This window comes from Alosa sapidissima, chromosome 10, assembly GCF_018492685.1.
Source record: "Alosa sapidissima isolate fAloSap1 chromosome 10, fAloSap1.pri, whole genome shotgun sequence".
Lineage (NCBI taxonomy): Eukaryota > Metazoa > Chordata > Actinopteri > Clupeiformes > Clupeidae > Alosa > Alosa sapidissima.
The window spans coordinates 4,958,625-4,979,747 of NC_055966.1; the positions used below are offsets into that span (position 1 = coordinate 4,958,625).

At 42.1% G+C, this 21,123-nt stretch overlaps 2 protein-coding genes across 4 annotated transcripts; one reads left to right on the forward strand and one right to left on the reverse strand.

The window, feature by feature from the left end:
• The first annotated feature begins 828 nt into the window (after positions 1-828).
• Positions 829-4,364, forward strand: LOC121720683. The gene is made up of 2 exons (XM_042107040.1): positions 829-2,272; positions 3,312-4,364. The coding sequence occupies exon 2, from the start codon at positions 3,313-3,315 to the stop codon at positions 4,066-4,068; it is 756 nt and encodes a 251-aa protein (XP_041962974.1). The 5' UTR covers positions 829-2,272; position 3,312; the 3' UTR covers positions 4,069-4,364.
• Positions 4,365-4,822: 458 nt separating this feature from the next.
• epb41b (erythrocyte membrane protein band 4.1b) lies at positions 4,823-20,585 on the reverse strand. 3 transcript variants are annotated; one of them, XM_042107017.1, is made up of 29 exons: positions 20,468-20,585; positions 16,735-16,854; positions 16,439-16,543; positions 15,833-15,875; positions 15,604-15,679; positions 15,167-15,385; positions 14,879-14,966; positions 14,576-14,728; positions 14,279-14,370; positions 13,997-14,148; positions 13,768-13,863; positions 12,927-13,373; positions 12,322-12,804; positions 11,821-12,078; positions 10,908-11,138; positions 10,546-10,767; positions 9,967-10,269; positions 9,634-9,846; positions 9,280-9,519; positions 8,494-8,718; positions 7,974-8,195; positions 7,628-7,840; positions 7,160-7,342; positions 6,615-6,863; positions 6,314-6,468; positions 6,158-6,184; positions 5,768-5,830; positions 5,398-5,562; positions 4,823-5,225 (listed from the first exon to the last, which is right to left on the reverse strand). In XM_042107017.1, the coding sequence occupies exons 2-29, from the start codon at positions 16,786-16,788 to the stop codon at positions 5,196-5,198; spliced, it is 5,007 nt and encodes a 1,668-aa protein (XP_041962951.1). In that variant the 5' UTR covers positions 16,789-16,854; positions 20,468-20,585; the 3' UTR covers positions 4,823-5,195. The 3 variants fall into 3 exon arrangements, with proteins under 3 accessions (XP_041962951.1, XP_041962949.1, XP_041962950.1); XM_042107015.1 differs by having other exon boundaries at positions 11,821-12,081; XM_042107016.1 differs by lacking the exon at positions 20,468-20,585 and adding an exon at positions 16,997-17,157 and having other exon boundaries at positions 11,821-12,081.
• Between the last annotated feature and the right edge of the window lie 538 nt (positions 20,586-21,123).

Below are 21,123 nucleotides of genomic sequence, written 5' to 3' on the forward strand. Positions count from 1 at the left end.
ACCTAATTGCATTTGCATTTAAGCACCTGGACTCTTCCATATGGAGAAATACTGTTTAAATATGTGCAGAATTCATTTTGCCATTCATTTTGTTTTCCTGAAATATTCAAGGTCTTCCCTGGAAAAGACATTGCCTGAATGGCAGTATATGTTGCTCAAAACCTGTATACATCATTCAGAATGGATTGTGCTTTGCCAAATGTGCAAGATGCCTACAGCCACACCGTCATAGATGATGGGTTTCGAACTGAGCACTAAAACAAGTTGAATAGGTTGGATACTTGGATAGGCCCTCTCCTCTTTAGCCCAGATGAGTCCATGATTTCCAAAAAAGAATGGCAAATTTTGATTTGTCTAACCACAGAACCTTTTTGCCTCAGTCCATTTTAAACAAACTCAGGCCCAGATAAAACAGTGGTATTTTCTGTATCATTCTTTGGTATTTTCTGTTTCTGTCTCAATACAATTTTGGCTGCAGTTTTTGAATTAAGTATCAAACTGTGCACATAGACAGTTTTTCACAGACAGATTTTTTCCTGAGCTCATACAATGACAGGTCTGGAAACAGGTCTGGTTTTGATGCAGTGCCATCTGAGGTCCAAAAGATCATGGCCATCCCATTTGTTTTTCAGCTCTTTCCCTTGTTTGCAAAGATTTCTATGGATCTCTGAATGTTTTAATAATAGTATGTCCTGTGGATGATAAACTACCCAAATACTTCACAATTTCATGTTAAGAAGCATTAAAATTACTTTGTTTCATCATTTGTGCACACATGTTTACACAGAGTGAGGAATACCCACATCTTTACTTCTAAGATACCCTGCCTCTCTGGGATGCTCTTTTTCTCGCCCAATCGTGTTGCCAGTTACCCTAATTAGTTGTGAAACATTCCTCCTTTTGTTTTCTTTATCATTTCACAACTTTTCCAGCATTTTGCTACCCCTGTCCCAACTGTTTCTAAAACATGTTGCTGGTATCTTCAGAACTAACATATATTTTCCATGAAATAGTCAAATTTATCATCTTCAACATTTGATATGTTGTCTGTGTCCTTTTTGCAACTAAATATGAGTTTACGAGATTTGCAGATTATTACATTCTGTTTTTGGGGTTGTATTTTAAGTGCTTTAGAGGCGTGTCCTCAGCTTCTTTTTAGTTGTTAGTGAAGCTGCAGAGTGCGTGGAGCTGGACATTCCTCCAGTAGCTGATTGTTGGCAGGGCTCAGTGGACAAGACGTGCTGGAGCCCTGGGTGAGGGAGCTCAGATAGAAGAGAGTTAGCCTGTTACTGTTGAGTCGCCAGTTTTGACCTTAATGTGGCCAGTCACAGGAAGCCAGTAAAGTGAAATGTAGGCAGATAGTTTCACACGTGGTGGTGTGCTAAGACTTAAAATGCATCATTACCTTATTTGCTGTCCCACAAAAGTACATGACCTCATTGAATGTCTTTTTAATCATGTATGCTGTCAAACTTCACTTTTACCAAATGAAACACATTTTGGACTTCAGACTGAGAACAGTGGCTGGTAGGAGTATTTATTATTTTCTCTGATGTTAAGACGTAATACAAGATGTAATACAATTGTATTGTCAGGATTTTAACTGGATTTGATTCAACGTCATTTCACTTAAACTGGATTTACTGACGTAGGTTCAGTAACCTACATCCTTAACAAAATAGGAAATTGGAGGGAGAGGGCTGGAGTCACATTATGCATCCCATCTAACAGTTTGTTGACTTCTGTTTGCACAAACAATTGAACCACCAATCACAGCATTCTGTACCATTTTTAGCGATGCCCACTATGCGTTTGGGCAATAGACAAATATACAAACGACAACATTTTGCAAGAAATACACACTGACTGTGGATGAAAAAGAGTTAATCTCTAGAGACGCCGAGAATAAACCATCTGTCCAGCGTGGGACTAAGCAGGACTTCCCATGACCCTGCAACCCAACACACACGCGCACTCCCTCCTCCCCACACACACTTATGCACACACACACACACACACACACACACACAGAGAGAGAGAGAGAACAGATCAGATAGTACCATCTGAGACCCAGCTGATACAACCATCGGGTAGCCTTGTCCTCGTCTTCATGGGCACTTTCAGGCGAGCGTTGTTGGATATTATTTATTCCCTGCTTGAATTCTGACTGGAGCGTATGCAGATCATTCCTTCCCACACGATTCAGCAAGGAAATACTAAGCATGCGCATGACACGAAACGAACTGTTGTAGAACTGCAGAACTACCCTGAGGTAAGAAATGCATTCCTCTCTCTCACTTTCTCTTGTGCGCTCTCTCTATCTATCCATCTCTCTCACTCTCTCTTGTGCGCTCTATCCATCTCTCTCTCACTCTCTTGTGCGCTCTCTATCTATCTATCCATCTCTCTCTCACTCTCTCTTGTGTGCTCTCTATCTATCCATCTCTCTCACTCTTTCTTGTGCGCTCTCTCTATCTATCCATCTCTCTCTCTCACACACAAACACAAATAAAAGAAAAGTGGCAAATGAGAACAACTGATACCTGGTGATGAGAGACAGAGAGCCTGGACAAGGATTATCTCCCAGAGTGACATGGATAGTATGCATTCTCTCTCTCTCTCTCTCTCTCTCTATCAACTGTGACTTTATCCATATGCATGGGTGCACTATCCTTCTGATGTGATTTAACATTGTAGTTTGGGTTATTTAGTTGAAAAATGTTACATGCTTGCAGTAATCTACACTGAACTGGTTTTGTCAGTGGTTGTTGTCAAGGGAGAAAATACTGTTTCTTTATAAACGGCGATCTGTGCAGTGTAATGTACAATACACCAGAGTGGAAGGAGATAGATGTTATTGTGGAGTGTTGTGGAGAATCATATACTGCAGCATAGTGAAAGTAACAGATGTGCATGGACAGCAATACACTGACACAAAATAAGAATGTGTAAACACCAGGCTTTGGCAGAATATGATGGCGGCAGAAGTTGTAGGCCTCAAGTATTTTCCCTCATTTGTTTTGCTTTGAGTTACTCATATGACAATAAAGTGCACTCTTTTGTAAATGTATTTGGTTCATTGGAAGTAGTTTATTGGAACTGACTATTGAGTAGGCCTAATTCTGAAAAATGTTGTTGCTTGCTAATGGCAGCTGTTTTGTTGTTCAAACAAATGTTTTATGTTTGGGTTAAGTTGGTGTGGTATATGACTGATCAAATTACAATATATAGTATCCTGTACATTATGTGTGTATGACAAGCATTTGCACTGCATATCATACTTTCCTCTTTCTCTCTCCTTCTCCCTGTAGAATGTCTGACCCCGCCATCTCTCCATCCCAGATGCCTGAGGTCCCGCGCCTTCCCGATCCCTCCAATGAGGAGACAGAGAAAGAGGAAGAGAAACCAGAGGAAGAGAAACCAGAAGAGGAGAAACCAGAGGCGGGGCTACACTTCCGCTCAGCCCCTGGAGCAGGCCTCGTATTGGCTGGAATACTGGTGCTGGTGGGAGTGGGTGTGGCCACTGCTGGGTACTGGCCTCCCCGCACCCCGCGCCAATCACCACTCAGGCCCCGGGAACGGCTCAAGCTGATTGGACCGATCATCTTGGCCGTGGGGCTCTTCATTTTGATCTGCGCCAGCACTCTCTTGTACGAGAACCGTGACCGCCAGCGGCAGGACCACGGCGGGAAAAAGAAGCGGAAGAAAAGACGCGGCGGCAAGAGGAAGCCTCCCAGCGACGGCGCCGAGGCCCAGAGGGAGCAGGTGTCAGTCGGCCTCCCCCCAGACGTGGCCACGCACACCCTTACTGACTCCGAACTAAATATCCACTGCGTGACGGAGACGTCTGCGGCACAGATGAATGGGAGACAGGACTCTCCGGACCCCTCACCTGGGCCCTCCCACTTGAACTTAACGTGTGAGAGGCCCCTCCCACCTCTGACCCCACCAATCATAAAGCTGAATAACCGCATCATTGACCCTTATGCCCTAGAGCCCCCACCCCTTCCTCAGCGCACCTATAAACTCAAGAAAGGAGGGGCTGAGTCTGGTGCTGAGGACCAATAAGAGCAGCTGTGTGTATGTGTCTGTGTGTTTTAAGTGTGTGTGTGTATGTTTATGTAGTTTGTAAAGTAAAATAAATTGAATTTTAAATAAGAACTGTCATTGGTATCTAATTTGTAATCAACTGTTTTTTGTTAATCTTTTGATAGGAACATCTCTATCTCTGATTGTTTAAACTTTAGAATATAAAAGGGGTAAAGATTGCTTCTCTGTCACTCAAACAACAAGACCAATACCACAATGTTACCAATCCCTGCCACTAATTCTCACATTCCCTGAAAATAACTTCTCTTTGATGATCCAGAGGTCTTGGCCTATCTTCAGAGGGCTTTGATTAAATCATTTCAAAAGAATCTTAAATGTGTTCAAACATCTCTAAAAATGTTTAAAAAATATATTTTTTGTTGAAACCATATTTATTATGTCTATGTCATGAGCATCAGTGATTTTGAACATGAGCGTGTGTGTTTGTGTGAGTTTGGTATGTATTAGTATTGAACACTAATCCTGATCCGGCTTAGCCTCCAGTGTAGAATCCTGGTAAGCAACACAGCAGCCAAGCAATCAGAACAGTTGCCAAGGAACCCCACAGGCCTTTGCACAGGCCTTTACAGTTAGAACAGCTTAGCAACCAGTGCAACCACCCACGACACACATACACACACATACAGACACACCACACACACACACACACACACACACACACACTGATCAAATACAACACCAATGCTATACACAATACACAAGAAAGCTGTCATTTCAATTTACTCCAACACACCTCATTTATTTGTAAATTTCAATTGACAATGAGCAAAAATAAACCCACACATTCCAATCAATTATTTGTGATCCATTGAGTGCTATGAATTCTACTGACTTGACATAATCATATTGCATTTTTATCTAGAATATCTAGAATTACCAGGGTGAACAAAGGTCAAATTGTAAATGGAAGTCATCAGACAAACAATAAAAAAAACTATGAAAATAATTTCAATAACAGGATAATACTAAAACTATGAAGTATTAATGGTCGATTCCTCGGCTAGAATCAAGTCTCTGACTGATGAAGGATCCCTTGCATGACATCGGATCAGTTGATTAGAAGTTTCCGGAGCATTGGAGTTTCCTTACATGATAGACACACTTTCTCTCGACCACTGAAAACAGACAGGACGGTAAACATAATTTAGTGTGTGTGTTTGTGTGTTGTGTGTGTGAGAGTATGATGTGAGTGTGCGTGTGTGTGTGAGAGTGTGATATGAGTGTGTGTGTGTGTGTGTGTGTGTGTGTGTTGTGTGTGTTAGAGTATGGTGTGAGTGCGTAGCTCACCTCCTCCATGCTAATGAGTTGTGTGTGGGTGTCCAGGTGACAGATTGACAAGTGCTTGTCCCATTCGCTGAGGTGATACTCCGGCTCCGCCTCTAGGAAAATTCGCTTCAGTTCATTGATGCTGGCACGGCGACGCAACACCACCTCCTGAGTCACATCAAAGTCCTACACAGACAGACACACACACACACACAAAACAATGTATTGCAGAACACTACGCCTCATACTGAATGTTACTAAATCTAGCCACACCAGAGAGAGATTTGTTGTGGTTATTTTCCCTTATTAATTAAATTGGTCTGAGGTTGGGCCTACAGTTTACAGATCGTGTCCATACTTCTCCAACAGGATATTGATTGTGAAGCCATACCTCTAACATGAGAATACTGTGTCTGATGTAGATGTTCTCTCCCACGATCCTCTGTGTCTTCCTCTGTGGAATAACAGAAAATCAGCCGTTAGCAGTGCTGCATTTCTTTGCTACATGACAACAGGTTCTGGCCCATCTGCAGTTAGTCTGTGTGTGTGTGTATGTGTTTGCTTTGAGCAGGCAGCGTGTGGCTTTAGTGACTGCACATGGGGTCGTTACTAGTCATGGGTGTTAAGAGGCCATACTGTATATGATGCTGTGATACTGGAGTGGAAACCCAACCACAGTAATGAGACACGCGCACAGGGTGCATTTTGGGTAAACTGTGAATGTGTGGCATGAGCATGTGGCTGCACGTGTGTGTGAGGGAGTAGACGGCATGGTCTTTACCCTGATAAGGGTCAGCTCCTCATCCTCCTGTTAAGAGCACAGTGAGAAACAGAGCACAGGACAGGACAGAAAGGTCAGAGCTACAGTTCATGGGCATATCAACCCTTTACATCACATCACTCTTGGTGTGTTTGTGAAGGATGAGAGATACGGTACCTTTGTTTTCTCCTCCACGATGACTTGAGTCTCTTGCCTCTTCACCTCGGGGGTGTATTTGATGATGGGGGCGGGGTGTGTGGTGGGAGTGGAGGTCAGGGGTTGGTCTACGGGAACAGGCCTCTTTGCAGGGGTGGGGGGGATGACAGGAGCAACTGCAGAGAGAGAGAGAGAGAGAGAGAGAAATAAGCAGAGGGTTGAATATTGGGGTAACTACAGAATATAGGTACAAAACAGGTAGGTGTGTGTGTGTGCGCATGCATATGTGACATGCAGAGAAAGTGAAAAGGAGTGTGTATACCTCTAGGGGGAGCTGGATATTCCACAGAAACCTTATCCAGAAGTATGTACCAGTCATCGTCAATGTGGCGAACAGCTGGTGGTGCTCTCTCCTGTACTGTTCTCACTCGCGTCACCTCTGTGATTGTAACTCTCTTTCGCATGTCTTCCTCTTTCACCCTCTCTCTCTCCCTCACTCCTCCTCTCTCAATCCTCTCCCTCTCCACAGCTCTGTGCTCGGCAGGCTTGGAGACCACTGCAGCTCTTGTGTCTGTAGATTGAAAAAGTCAAATATCAACGCAGTACTTTTGGGTTTTAAAATGATCAAAAACATAGCTGGGGAGCACATAACTTATTATTTACTGAATGACATGTGTGTGTGTGTGTGTCTGTGTGTGTGTGTCTGTGTGTGTGTGTGTGTGTGTGTGTGTGTGTGTGTGTGTGTGTGTGTGTGTGTGTGTGTGTGTGTGTGTGTGTGTGTGTGTGTGTGTGTGTGTGTGCTTGTGCATTTGACCTTATTAGGATATGTGCTTAATGTTTTCGTTCATGATGTTTCTATGGGCACACCTGCATGCAGAATAGTTTTGTCCCAAAGTTTGAACCAGTCATCTTCAATTTCCCAAACACCCACAAATATTTTCTGTGGGACCCTCTGTATCTCCTGCTCTCCAAGTCTTTCTTTCTCCTTCTCTGGTCTCGGCCTCTCCACCATTTTTGTCTTAGAGACATCAACAGGTCTCCTCATCTCGACTGATGGACAAACATATAGATATGCACACAGGGACACAATTGGACACAAATGGACACAAATAGGTATGGCAGACACAGACAGACAGATATAAAGGAAGTTACTTGAATGCAGTTGGTGCAGACATTTTCAGAGATTTCCGAAGACAGACAAGATGAAGTTGTGTGATTTGTTGACTACACGACAGCAATAGTGAATCGTAACCAACAAGTAAAGAGAGTGTACATGCTTGTGTGATAGTGTGTAGCGCTGGATCTGTTGTTGTGGAGTTTCCTGTGTTTTCATACCTGAGGGAACAGAACGTTCTTGCAGAGGAACGGCATCCAAAAGTTTGAACCAATCATCATCAATCTCACGAACAACCGCTGGCTGTTGCATCTGTGGTTGGACTTGCACTGTGGGCTTCTCAATGACGACCCTTTGTTCTTCTATGATGGTCACCCGCTCAGTGACTCTCTCCTCCCGCCTCACTGTTTTCATCACATCCTCTTTCACTCCAACTGCATCAGTAGACATGAAAAGAAATGGATTCCCATGGATTCCACAAACTAGCCTATCACCATTCCTCAAAACCTCATGAGTGTCTTGTGAGCACGTGTACATATGTGTGAGTTGATATAAATATATGAATACCTGTTTCTCTAGGGAGGACCTCCAGTAGAGTGTACCAGACATCATCCACTTCTCTGGGAGTAAACGTGGGTGTCAGCTGCTGAATGGTTGGCTGGACTCCTTTCATTTCCCTCTCCATCACTCTCATCTCCTCCACTCTGATCCTTTCTTCCTCTTGCTTTGCCCTTGTGTCCACAGTCACTCTAGAGACCTCTGGAGGAGGCTGCATTCGCTCCCATGCCACTATGAGATGTACGATAAATAAAGAGACCAACAGAAATTTGACATAAAAGGGCATAAAAAGAGGGGAGCAGAGATCTAAAAAGAATAGAGATATGCTCTGAAAGGTGATACAATGGGTGAAATCATGACATTCAAAACCAAGCTGGCAAAAATATCTGTCCACAAAAAATTAAAAAAAAAATTCTATAATGGATACATACATACATACATCTAGCAAAGAAGCTACGGATGCCTTGTAGTGCAAAAGACATGTGACATCTTCCATGTTTTGTGAATATAAGTAAGTTTATGGGTCTACCTGAAGGTGGAGTCTTTACATCCACAGGAACTGATTCCATTAATGAGAACCAATCATCTTCAATTTCCCGAGGAACCACTGGTCGCTCCTGAATGACCACAGCAGGCCTCTGTGCAGCTTCTTCTCTCTCTTCTATGACCACCACTTCCTCCTCTGAAATCCTCACTCTCTTCACCGTTCTCTCCACCTCCTCTCTCTCTCTCACCAGTCTCTTCGTGGCCCAAACTGACAAAAGAAAAGAAAATTCTTCTGTTTCATTTGTACGGAAAAGTATGATGCTCAAGTGGGTTTAACATACAGTAAAGGACAACTCCGGTCTAAGAGCAACCTAGGGTATATTTTTGAATGACGAGTGTAAACTTTCCTTGGTGACCAAAACAACGTTAACAAAGATAAAATTACTTTAGTTTGTCTGCATGAACCCTCTTCATGTATCACAGAAGTGAAAAGGTATTGTGAGCCTTGTCAGTGGTTTAAAGTATTGATTTATGCTAATGTAGCGAGCTTGCCCACAAGGCTATTACCATAAACTATTTTGTCGCAAAGGCATATTCCAGTCTTACTCAAAACTACTCTGATTAATGTCGTTTTGGTCGAAAATTTCCACTTGTTATCATCCAAAAATAGACCATAGGTTGTTCTTAGACTAGAGTTGTCGTTAAGCACTCATTTACTAATATGTATTTATTGCAAGATAAGTGTGTGTGTGTGTGTGTGTGTGTGTGTGTATGTGTGTGTGTGTGTGTGTGTGTTCTGTATACTGTATGTGTGCATCTGCATGTCTACCTGGAGGTTGAGTCTTTACTTCCACAGGAACTGATTCCATCAATAAGAACCAATCATCTTCAATTTCCCGTGGAACCACTGGTCGCTCCTGAATGACCACAGCAGGCCTCTGTGCAGGTTCTTCTCTCTCTTCTATGACCACCACTTCCTCCTTTGAAATCCTCACTCTCTTCACCGTTCTCTCCACCTCCTCTCTCTCTCTCACCTGAGTCTCCTCCACATACTGTGGGGCGACCCACACTGACAAAAGAAAATAAACTGTAATGTTACATTTGCATGGAATAGTATATTATGTTTATTTATAACATGTGAGAGACAGAGAGAGGGAGAGAGAGGATACTAGAGTAGGCCTACCTGTTTCTTTGGGAGGAACGTCCAGTAGGGTGTACCAGTCATTCTCCACCTCTCTGGGAGTGAACGTGGGTCTCTGCTCCTGAATGACTGGCTGGACCTCTTTCACCTCCACCATCCTTTGTTCCTGTGTTTCTGTCCTCTTCTCCATCCTCACCATCCGTTCTCCATCTGTCTGCTCCTCAGCTGGAACAGCCGGTTCTTGCTCCCACGAAACTATGAGGCAAACGGTCACATGAGCAACAAACACAATAATCAAAGAAAACACAATAATGGTTCCATAGGGATGGTGTAAAGTAAATGGTAATAATTCTGTGTTGTGTGCATGTGTGCTACCTGCAGGGGAGGGCTTTACTTCCACTGGGGTCGGTTCCAAAAGCATGAACCAGTCATCCACAACGTGCCAAACTGCAACTGGAGGTTTCACCTCTAATGTGATGTAGTCTCCAGGGCTTTCAGCATAAACGTCTCTCTCTTCCATAATAGTCACTTTCATCTCTCTTCTCTCCTCTGTGATTGTCACAAGGGTAGTCATCTCCTTTGTGATTACGGTTGTACTTTCAAATGATGTCCCTTCCTCAGACTGGTACACCTCCACTTCTCTTCTGGTTTCCATTGTGTAGGGCTCAACGACTCTCACTGACAAATAAGAATAAAATAAAAGACCAAACTTAACTAAACTTAAAATTTAAAACAAACTGACAGGAATTATGGAACCTCTAAATGTATACTGTTTTAAATGTATATACTACTGTACTGTAACCGACTGTTAATGCACTGTATTAGAATGAAAGTGTGTGTGTATGACTGACTCTCTCTCTCTCTCTCTCTCTCTCTCTCTCTCTCTCTCTCTGTGTGTGTGTGTGTGTGTGTGTGTGTGTGTGTGTGTGTGTATGCGTGCCTATAAGTAAGTACCTGTTTCTTTATGAGGAATTTCCAGTTCAGAGTACCAGTCATCCTCCACATCTCTGGGCGCAAATGTGGGTGTCGGCTCCTGTACTCTGCTAAACTCCACCACCTCTGGCTTCGGCCTTTGTGTCCATTCCTCCATCATCTCCTCATCTCTCTCCTCCTCATCCTTCATCTCCACGGAGATGGTGCTGATGCCAGCAGGGCCTTCCAGAGTCTCCCACACAACTGCAAGATTAGTTACACAAAAACACAGCAATCATCGGACGAATGAACCAAGATAGAGTGAGAGCACCATAGATAGATAGAGTGAGACCATGCTTTTCTGTACATGTGTGCACTGCATGGGTTTGGTCTTTATACTGTACCTGGGGGAGGAGTCTTTATTGGCACAAAAACTTGGTCAAAAAGCGTGAACCAATCATCCTCAATATATCGGACCACTGGTTCTGTCTTCTCTAATGCGATTTGTTCAACAGTCGTCTCGGAAACATCAAGACCCTCGACTATTTCCTCTTCATCACTGCTCTCCTCTTCCAGCATTCTCTCTTGTTCAGGCTCATAGATGGGCCCCGTTGTGTAGGGCTCGACATCTCCCACTGGCAACAGACATGAAAGCAAAATGTTGGACTGGATTTGTCTTTGTGCTGAAGCTGCTGTTCATTGGAGTTTATCTGGCTGTACCATTTCATAAGTTCAGCTTTAAGAAAATAGATGTTCTGAGTGATGTGACCTTATTACCTGATATCTTATGTTTAAATAGGCAAATTAGGCATGATCTAGTCAAATATTCACTAAATTAAACAGTTCCAAAACAGAAATCTGAACATTAGATAAAGTCATGTTCTAAAGGATTGCTGTATTTTGTGGACATATTAGATATAAAGCTTTTTACAGGAGAAATTTGGGATCTTTTTTTATCATTCCATTAATCTGACAATATGGTAAGCAGTCAGAATGTCTTTAGGGATAAAATGTAATGAAAGGCTATGAATGATATATCAACGAACCCTTCCATTAAAAACATTCAGAATAGAGTAAACTGGGTAGTTTGGTGTGTATGCAAGTGTTACCGAAGTGGAGATTTTTTGCACAGAATTTGAAAAGAAAAAAAAAACCTTCTCTTTTTCACTACAAATCCTCCAAAAATTAACAAACAAAAATGACAGGCACCTAAATCAAATACATTGCCCCCCCTACAATATTACTTCTAAGAGTGAAATATTTCACTCTTAAATACCACTCTATGTGAAATACAAAGTAGATTTGGTGTATTTGTACCTGTTAGCCGAGCCTCCAGAGGGACTGGTTCCAAAAGCAGGAACCAATCATCATCAATGTCCCGAACGGAGTAAGTATTGTTCTGTAATGTGATTGGCTCAGTGATGACTCCTGTCTCTATGTTGACGACACTCTCCTCCATCCCTTCTTTAACCACCCGCTCCTCTGATCTCTCCCTTGTGATGAACACGGCCTCCTCTGTTCTCTGACCCATCTCGGCCATCTCCAGGGACTCCTTCTCATCCACACTGGACTGTACTGCTGGCATAAAGAAAAATAATTAAAGCACATAATCTTTTAAAGATCAGAGAGTTATAAATGCCATTTTACAGTACTATAACCAGGAGAATTCCAGAGACTGTTCATGCATTTATGCGTGCATTATATACATATTATTATATACATGATATACATTATATACATATTATTATATACATTATATACATATATTATATACACATGCATTTATTTCCACCAATCTATCAGTTTGATGGTACCTACCTAATGGTGCACTATGGATAATATATGGCAGTTTGTCCAGTAGGAAAAACCAGTCATCTACTGTTGTTTCCACATTCGTTTGCTGTTCCATCTGCTGTACTTTGTACTCCAAGAGGTCGACTTCTTGTAGCCTTTCTTTCAAAACCTCCAGCTCCAGCTGCTGCTCCTCCACTTCCACCAGTTCCTCTAAGTGCTCTTGAATAGCTTCTATTTGCTGCTGTATCTCATCCACGATATCTTCTTGAAGAGGGAGCTCTTCTTCCTCAACCATAACCTCCTGCATTCGTTTTCGTATAATCTTGAACTTTTGCCGTCGTATTTCCACAGTCTCTCCCTCCAGCTCTCCTTCTTCCACTATTTTTTCCTGCGGTTCCTCCACAATCTCCCATTCTTGCTCTGCTTCACCGTAAATGTCCAGTCCTTCTAGCTTTGTAATGCGAGCAACTAATTCTTGCTGTTGGTCCAATATACGTGACTGTTTAACTAGAAAGCAAATACATATATTTCATATCAAATTACAATACAATTACATTATTGCATTTTAACAGATACTTCTGTAGATAAAAAAAACAATTCAAACGAATGATAGTTACTAATTGGCTTACCTGCAAATGTTGGGTAAAACATAGGCGGTTGCTTATCAAACAAGATATACCAATCATCTCTCTGCACATCTTTCCATGGTATACACATTCCCTGTAGTCTTTGGTCCACAGTTCCACCCTGCCTCAGTCTCTCCTTTAGGACTCCAGACTCATAGGCTTCTCTCTCCTCTCTCTCCTCTAAAATGTCCAAGTCTTTGCTTTCTTTCAGTTGACCTCCCACAGTCCTGACTTCTCGTGTTATTTTCCTCACAATCTTCACTTCCTTCACTTGTCTTATTTCCAGTATCTCTCCTTCCTGTTGTATCGCCTCTGTTTTCTCCTCCATGATCTCCTCATCTTCAGCTACCTCCTCCATGACCTCATCCTCCTGCGCCTCTCCCTCCACACTACCATCACAGGGGTCTTCAGCATCCTGTTCCAGGTCCTCTTGGGATATTTCGGTATTAGCTGGTAAAAAGGAAAGGACTTTGAAACAGTTGTTATAGTATTCGCCCTGTGGACTAATGCCAAATTTTTAGACAGTTTTACATAACATTACTCCCCTCACAACAGTTATGCTAAATCCAGTCTGATTTAAAAACTCTTATAACTCATAATATCATTACTGTAACGTTACTCCAAAGAGACCGCTTCTATTTGTAGATCTCCATATAAAGAAATCCAAGATGATGGACTGTATGTCTGCATGTGTGTGGTCTGTGAGTCAATTCATGTGTTTTGCAACACACAATAAATACTAGATAAAAGATCCATGCAGTCACTGAATGAGCTGAGTGATTGCGGTTGATTCACAGAGTTGTGAGTTCACTAGACATCAAGTATACTTTTACTGTGTATGCACCTTTGGTATAGAGGGCTTTCGGGGGAATAGAATCCAACATCAGGAACCAGTCATCAGGCTCAGGCTGGCTTGTGTGGGTGAGAATATCCAATGAAGCTGCAGCACAGAGAAATAAAACATACTCACTCAGCCATATTGGCAGGGCTAAAAAAGGCAGACAGACACACACACAGACACACACACACACACAGACCGACACACAGACAGACAGATGTACAGACAGACATACTGGATCTTGCTGTGAGTTTTCTTGGAAAAGCTGGTTTGGACCGGGCTATTTCAGAACTGGCCTGAAGAGATTCCGCTTCCGTGCGTCCACGGTAACGGAACTGAGTACGTAAAGCCAGTAATCGTCTGCGGGAGATTTCAACAGATGGGAGCCTGGAACACAAGTAAAAATCCCAGTCACTGATTTGAATATACTAGAGTAGGCACTGTTCTTTTTCAGTCAACCACATCCCATCTCTGTACACACACACACACACACACACACAAACACGCACGCACGCACCTGAAGAAGCTATGATGCTCCGTTGCTACTTTCCAGAGGGATTTGCATACACGATTGCTGGCCAAGGTAAAACATAAAGTCCATACAGATCCCTACAAAAGCAATGAATAAAGAAGCACATTTATAACCATGTGAGTACAATAAGTACAACAGAAAAATTCAGAAATGTTGAGGATGAAGAAAAATGTTTGACTGAAGATAACTGAAAAATAGAGTTACAGTAATAAATACAGTGAAGGAAATAATGTGTTCAGTAAATAGTCTCAGAGTATGCTCTGAGAAATCTCTTCGGCCTACCTCTGATGGGTGTGTTCTGATAAAGAACTTGGAGTGCTTGTATGAGATCTTCAGAACTCTGGGCCACAGGTATTTGCTCTCGACCATATCATCTCTGTATAAGAGTATGCCCTCAGAGTTCACACCTAAGACAACATCTTCTCCATCTGAATCCTGACAAACACATTCAAACAAGCACATACTGTATGCAGTAACGCTGAATGTGCACTGAATGCACTGAATGAGACCCTATTGAGTACATTGATGGTACATTGTAACAGCCATACAAACTGCTTCAAGAACCACACGGAACCTCACACCCACCTTGGCCGGATGACGGTCTATTCCATACATCGGAAGTTGACTAGCATTCTGCAGGAACAAGAGATCAGCTTGAGCAGGTGACATAGAGCTACAAACAGAAAAGAAATGCATGATCAATAGTGGGCAGAGCAAATATACACAGACACACAGACATATGGACACTGTAATATTACAATAACAATGCCTTTTGTATAGGGGTTTACAGAATTGACTGTGTAGTTTGTGATCTTATAAGAACTCAAATAAATGTGGATGCGGTGGCCATCTTGAGTAGGAGTTGACACATACCCATAGGTGGCATGTTGCTCCCTCATTCTCTTCAGCAGCTCTTCATTCTGATTGGGTGCCAGGTATAGGTTGTTGGTGTATGTGTCGCCATGACGAACTGGGTCATATGGGCCGAACTCTGACTGGAGGACGCATGAGCCCAGTGCAATCAGAGTCACTGATTGGCATGGCAACCGCCTGGTTAAAAGATCCCGACGGATCTGCAGACACAGCAAGTATCTGTAGAAAAAAATACAGAGAGCATATCTTATTATTGAGAGATCTGAGTAACGCTATTCTCTCTCTCTCTCTCTCTCTGTGTGTGTGTGTGTGTGTGTGTGTGTGTGTGTGTGTGTGTGTGTGTTTGTGTGTGTGAGTGTGTGGAGTTTATCTGAGTCTATGTGTGACTGTGTATTGTTGTATCAGTCCTTGGACCCATGGTAGCACACTAATATTACCTGGTTAGATCTTCGCATAGCTGAGCTGGATTTGGAGGGTAGAACTTCACACTGAAAGCAAACTGGGCATGTATACCTACACACACACAGACACACACACAAGGACAGAGATGAGTTTGGAGAAAAGACATGCGCTCATACACACAAAAGCACACATATGCACACACACTGTCGAGAGAACCACTATATATTTGTGTTTGTGTAGATTTAGTGTAGGTTCCACACTTACTTTTGAACTGCTTGCTGATTTGTTTTGAAACATCAAGCCATGTCTGTGTAGAGATAGATTATTGACAATTTGACAAAAACGGTGTTATAAAATAGCCTAGAACTTGTTTGAACAGTTCTACTATAGATGTTCTACTATAGATGTTTTGCCCCCCACCCTACCCCACCCCCTCATTGAAACACACACACACACACACACACACACACACACACACACACACACACACACACAAACACACTCACACACACACACACACACACACACACACACACACACACACACACACACACACCATACCTGGAAATTGAATTGATAAATACATCACATAAACTGTTATTGAGTGTTGCTGATACACAATAAGCAACTTGTGTCTTCGGAACCAAACCTGACGGCAGCTTTGGAGTTTTGGAAGTAGGCTGTAGGCAGCAGGTGGATACATAACTGGCATGCATAGGCTTTCAGTAAGATAAAAGCAACGACCGAAAAAGAAAATCTCCCGTTTTTGAAAAGCTAAATGTTGACAGGTACACACACACACACACACACACACACACACACACACACACACACACACACACACACACTTAGATAGATAGACAGACATACCTTTGTACTTGGTGAGTCAAAGATGGCCAGGCCAAAATAATCTCTCTCCAGTAAGTTGAGGTGGTCACATACTTCATCAAAAAGCTCCTGGCCAATAGCACTGCTCTAAAAAATAAATCAAACAAAAATCACAGTTGAGTGTAATGTATTATGGCTAAATATGGATGAAAAGTGTTTGTGTGTGTGTGTGTCTGTGTGTCTGTGTGTGTGTCTGTGTGTGTGTGTGTGTGTGTGTGTGTGTGTGTGTGTATGTGTGTGTGTGTGTGTGTGTGTGTGTGTGTGTGACTGTGTTTTACCAGTAGGTTCCACTCCCTCACACTACCGTCTAGGAAGAGCACTGTGCAAAGCATCTTTGAGAGGTAGTGTAGGGCTTCTGCTTGGGTCGGTCATACAGACCTAGTCATGATAATCTGTGTCTAAGGAAAAATAAGTGCGTATTAGTTTTACCAACTTTTTAAAAATATAAACTTGGTCTTTTTCCACCTTTATTAGACAGGGCAGTGAAGAGGACAGGAAATGAGTGGGAGAGAGAGAGTGGGTTTGGGTTTGGGAAATTACCTCAGGTCAGACTTGAACCTGGGTCAGCGTGGTCACTGAGCTGGTTTACGGTACAAGATGGCAATTCTTAGTGATGGGGACGAGACTGCCTATGCCGAGTCCGAGTCAAGGCCGAGTCTTTTAAGGGTCGAGACCGAGTCTGTTGGTTTCCAAATACAGTCGAGTCCGAGTCAAGACTGAGTCTTTGAGGAAGCAAGTCCGAGTCGAGACCGAGTCCTAGGAGTCGAGACCAAGACCATAAAAACATGTCAGTTTTCATATTCATAATTTAATATCACCCCAGTTAATAATCAACCATTAGGCCTACAGACTAAGCTAGATTGGGAATTGTTTAGAGGAGCAGTCTTAACGTCTTAATATGGACTATGCTGACCTACAGACACTCACCGGCAGCAGAGCCATAGAGATAAATAAACGGCTCTGACGGCAGTATCTTTGCATTGCACCATGGGATGTCATTTTTAAATAATGCCGGTCAACATTGCATTTTATTATTATTGTTGTTATGTGTTGTGTGTTTTTTTTATATGAACATAAAAAATGCGTTGGTCTCGAGGACTCGGTCTGAAATTACGAGTCTTTCTCCTCCCACTGTGGTCCGAGACCGAGTCAAGACCGAGTCTTTGAAGGAACGAGTCCGAGACGAGACCGAGAAAGCAGAAATTGGTCTCGAGACTCGAGTACTACATCACTAGCAATTCTACCGCTGCACTAGGTTTTCTCAAGTTTACCTAATGTTTAATGTTAATGTTAATCATGGCACCATCATGATAACCTCCAAAGCAAAGCTCTTTTTTTAACATACTACAAATGTGTCAACGAGTCCACTTCAGGCATTATCTTCTGACTGACACACACATGCGAGAAATGCTGCTGGGTCATTCCACGTCAATTCAACCAGGGCCCACGCACTTAGGTCTCAAAAAATTCTGAAAAAATTACCAGGTGTACCTATGTTACCCAGGAGACACACTGTAAAATTACTCTTATGTAAGATCAATACTTTCCATGATACAGCCAGTTTTACAGGGGGAGGGGGTGTCGATTTTGTCCAGCCTCTTTTTTTTGTCAAAGTTCACAAGCCCACAGCGCAAGAACTAAACCATGTAGGAGGCTCAAATTTCGCATGGTGGTACATAAATAGGAATAGTATGTAGCAAAATGTGACTTGTCTTATGCAAATCTTTCTTTTTCACTTTCCACCCTGAACATGGGCTACCACAGGTTACTCTATACAACCACAGGTGGCAGTGTGGTGACTCTATATAAAACATATTGATGTCAATGGGGCATTTTGCCCATGTTCAGGGTGGAAAATAAAAAAGAAAGATTTGAATAAGACAAGTCAAATTGGTGTTTTCAAAAAGAAGGGATCATTGAGAATAAGGAAAAACATATTTAAAAAATCTTTGTATATTCCCACAAGGTGTTTGGGTGCTCTGAAAATGATAACCAAAATGATTTTTCAGACTTCAGACCCTGAAGGGATTTATTTTCTGTTCATTGCTTTTTGTGAGAGTGTTTCTACTTATCTCAGTAAGGAAAATAAATCAAGAGCCTATGTTGAGTACAAATATGTCTTCTGAAGGCTTAAACAGAGCCCAGCCAAAAACTCCAATAAAACTTGTATCAACTTTGAGGGACAGCTATGACCATGCAGGATTATCCAGACCAAACGTGACGATTTTGCTACATACTATTCCTATTTATGTACCACCATGCAAAATTTGAGCCTCCTACATGGTTTAGTTCTTGCACTGTGGGCTTGTGAACTTTGACAAAAAAACGAGGCTGGACAAAATTGACACCCCCTCCCCCTGTAAAACTGGCTGTATCATGGAAAGTATTGATCTTACATAAGAGTAATTTTACAGTGTGTCTCCTGGGTAACATAGGTACACCTGGTAATTTTTTCAGAATTTTTTGAGACCTAAGTGCGTGGGCCCTGGTTGAACTGACGTGGAATGACCCTGCTGGCACAGTACCAGATTTATGAATGAATTAACAAAGTTCTTTTGGCCTCATTTTCAGAAGTAATAAGCACTTGTTCAAAGAATTATTCAGTTTCCATAGAGGGAAAATGAGAATCAGCAGAAAGAGAAAGTGTGTGGGTGTTTGTGTGGCACCTCATCTTGCCCCTATGGCAGCTTGAGAGACAACGTGTGTGAGAGAGATAAGATGCTCAGTTGCTCTCTCCTCCTGTAGCTAATTACTGTATAGTTGGGTCATGCACTCATAAATGGTTATAATTGGTCATTATGTCACCACTGGGTATTACATTACCTTAGAAAATGTGAATGTATGGCATAAATGGGGTGTGAAACCCCAGTCCTTTAAAGCATCCGTGTAGAGCTTTGACCAAAATAAAAAGAGCAAGCTCGCTACTTAAATAGGTACCAGTATGCTAAAGCCTACTAAAAACTAAAGCCAACAACAGCACAGTTGGTGCTGATAAAAGCTCTCAAGCATTCTAACTGGTGTGTTTGCCAGTGTCCCACTGTGAAAGCTTTTCTTACATTTTCTCAGGATGGTCTGCCCCGTACAACAGAACTACACAGTGCATACCCAGGGTGGCCAATGACAGGCATGTTTATGTGTCTTTCACACAACGAAATACCATCAAAATGAACTAGAGGATGATACCAAGCCCGTCCATTAAAAACATACCTCAAAATTGGTTGAAATTGTTGCTTAAATAATCACTTTCCTAAGCATCTGAGTTCTTGATCATGGATCGTGTTTTTTTTTAATAAAGGTTTTTTTTAACATTGATCTTTTCTTCAGCAAACTTAAGGAAAGCAAATACATATCTGAGACCTGATAAGTGTCATTAATAGCTTGCTCTGTCTTTCATTCTGACACTGAAGATAAGAATGGGTGTGGTTTGGCGGGTTTGTTTGCTGCCTGATTATATTTCAACATTAAAAACTAAATAAACAAATACATTTACAAGCAAAGAAGAATAAATATCTCTTTGATACATATTTGGAAACAATTTACATCCACATGGACCTACACAAGCTTTCAGATCCAGACCTAGCCAATGACCCACCTCGCAACCACTTTCTCTAGTCAAGTCTCTCCTCTGGTTAAGAATACAGTATAGCCATAACACTGACTATCATCAACACAACCATGTTGACAAACGTGATTCTATTTCTTTCTTTATATGTGTATTAGCCGCATTGTGTATACTGTAAGCCGCAGGACAGTGTTTTATGCAAGTTAAAAGAACAAAAACATAATAATACCATATTAACTGCCCCCGAGTATTAACCTCAAAGCTGAAACAAAAGCAAAATCAATGTATAAACTGCGGCTAATAGTTTGGAAATGACGGTACCTCAGTCTAAAACATGTCCCTTCAAATACTTGCCCTATAGTTCAATGGATGACCAACTATAGGTACATATAACATAGCACAGAAGATAAACCGGCTGAATAGAATAGAAGTATAATAATATAATTCACCTGAGTGGGAGAGGGCACTGGAGCGCTGCTACTCTGCATCTGCTCTGTAATCCCATGGAGTGTGTGGGTGTAGATGCATATGTCTGAAGTACGCATGAATCTGAAGGGAGGGGACAGACCTCACTGTTACAGACGTCAACTTGCTCACACACACATGAACGTCATGCACACACACGTGATGGATCCACACACACACACTCACGCACATACAAACACACAAACCTAATAAAAGGAAAATGAATGTAAGACTGAACTGTCTTGGAGCATAAACTTTAAGGATTTTCTGAAATGCAAAGGACCATAAAGTGTACATAATGCCAGTCTTTTGCATGTCACGGGAATCCCAAGGGCAGCCCTTATTTCTTATCATATTTCACAGGAGAAAAACACCCTGCCTGAGCAGACAGATAAAACTCTCTCTCTTTTACCCACCCACTGACTAGTGCAGTCCTAGTCCTAGTCCTCTTATCTGCTCCTGTATCAGCTGATGGAACAAGGGGTTACAGGAATACCTTGATACCAACCTTAAAATCTATTTCACAAAAAATGTCTGTGAAGAGAAGAAATTTGATTAAATGCTAAACTTGACTGAAAAAGTAAACACTAAAAATGATTTCTGTATTTCAGAATAAGTCATACATACTGTAGCCTTTTTG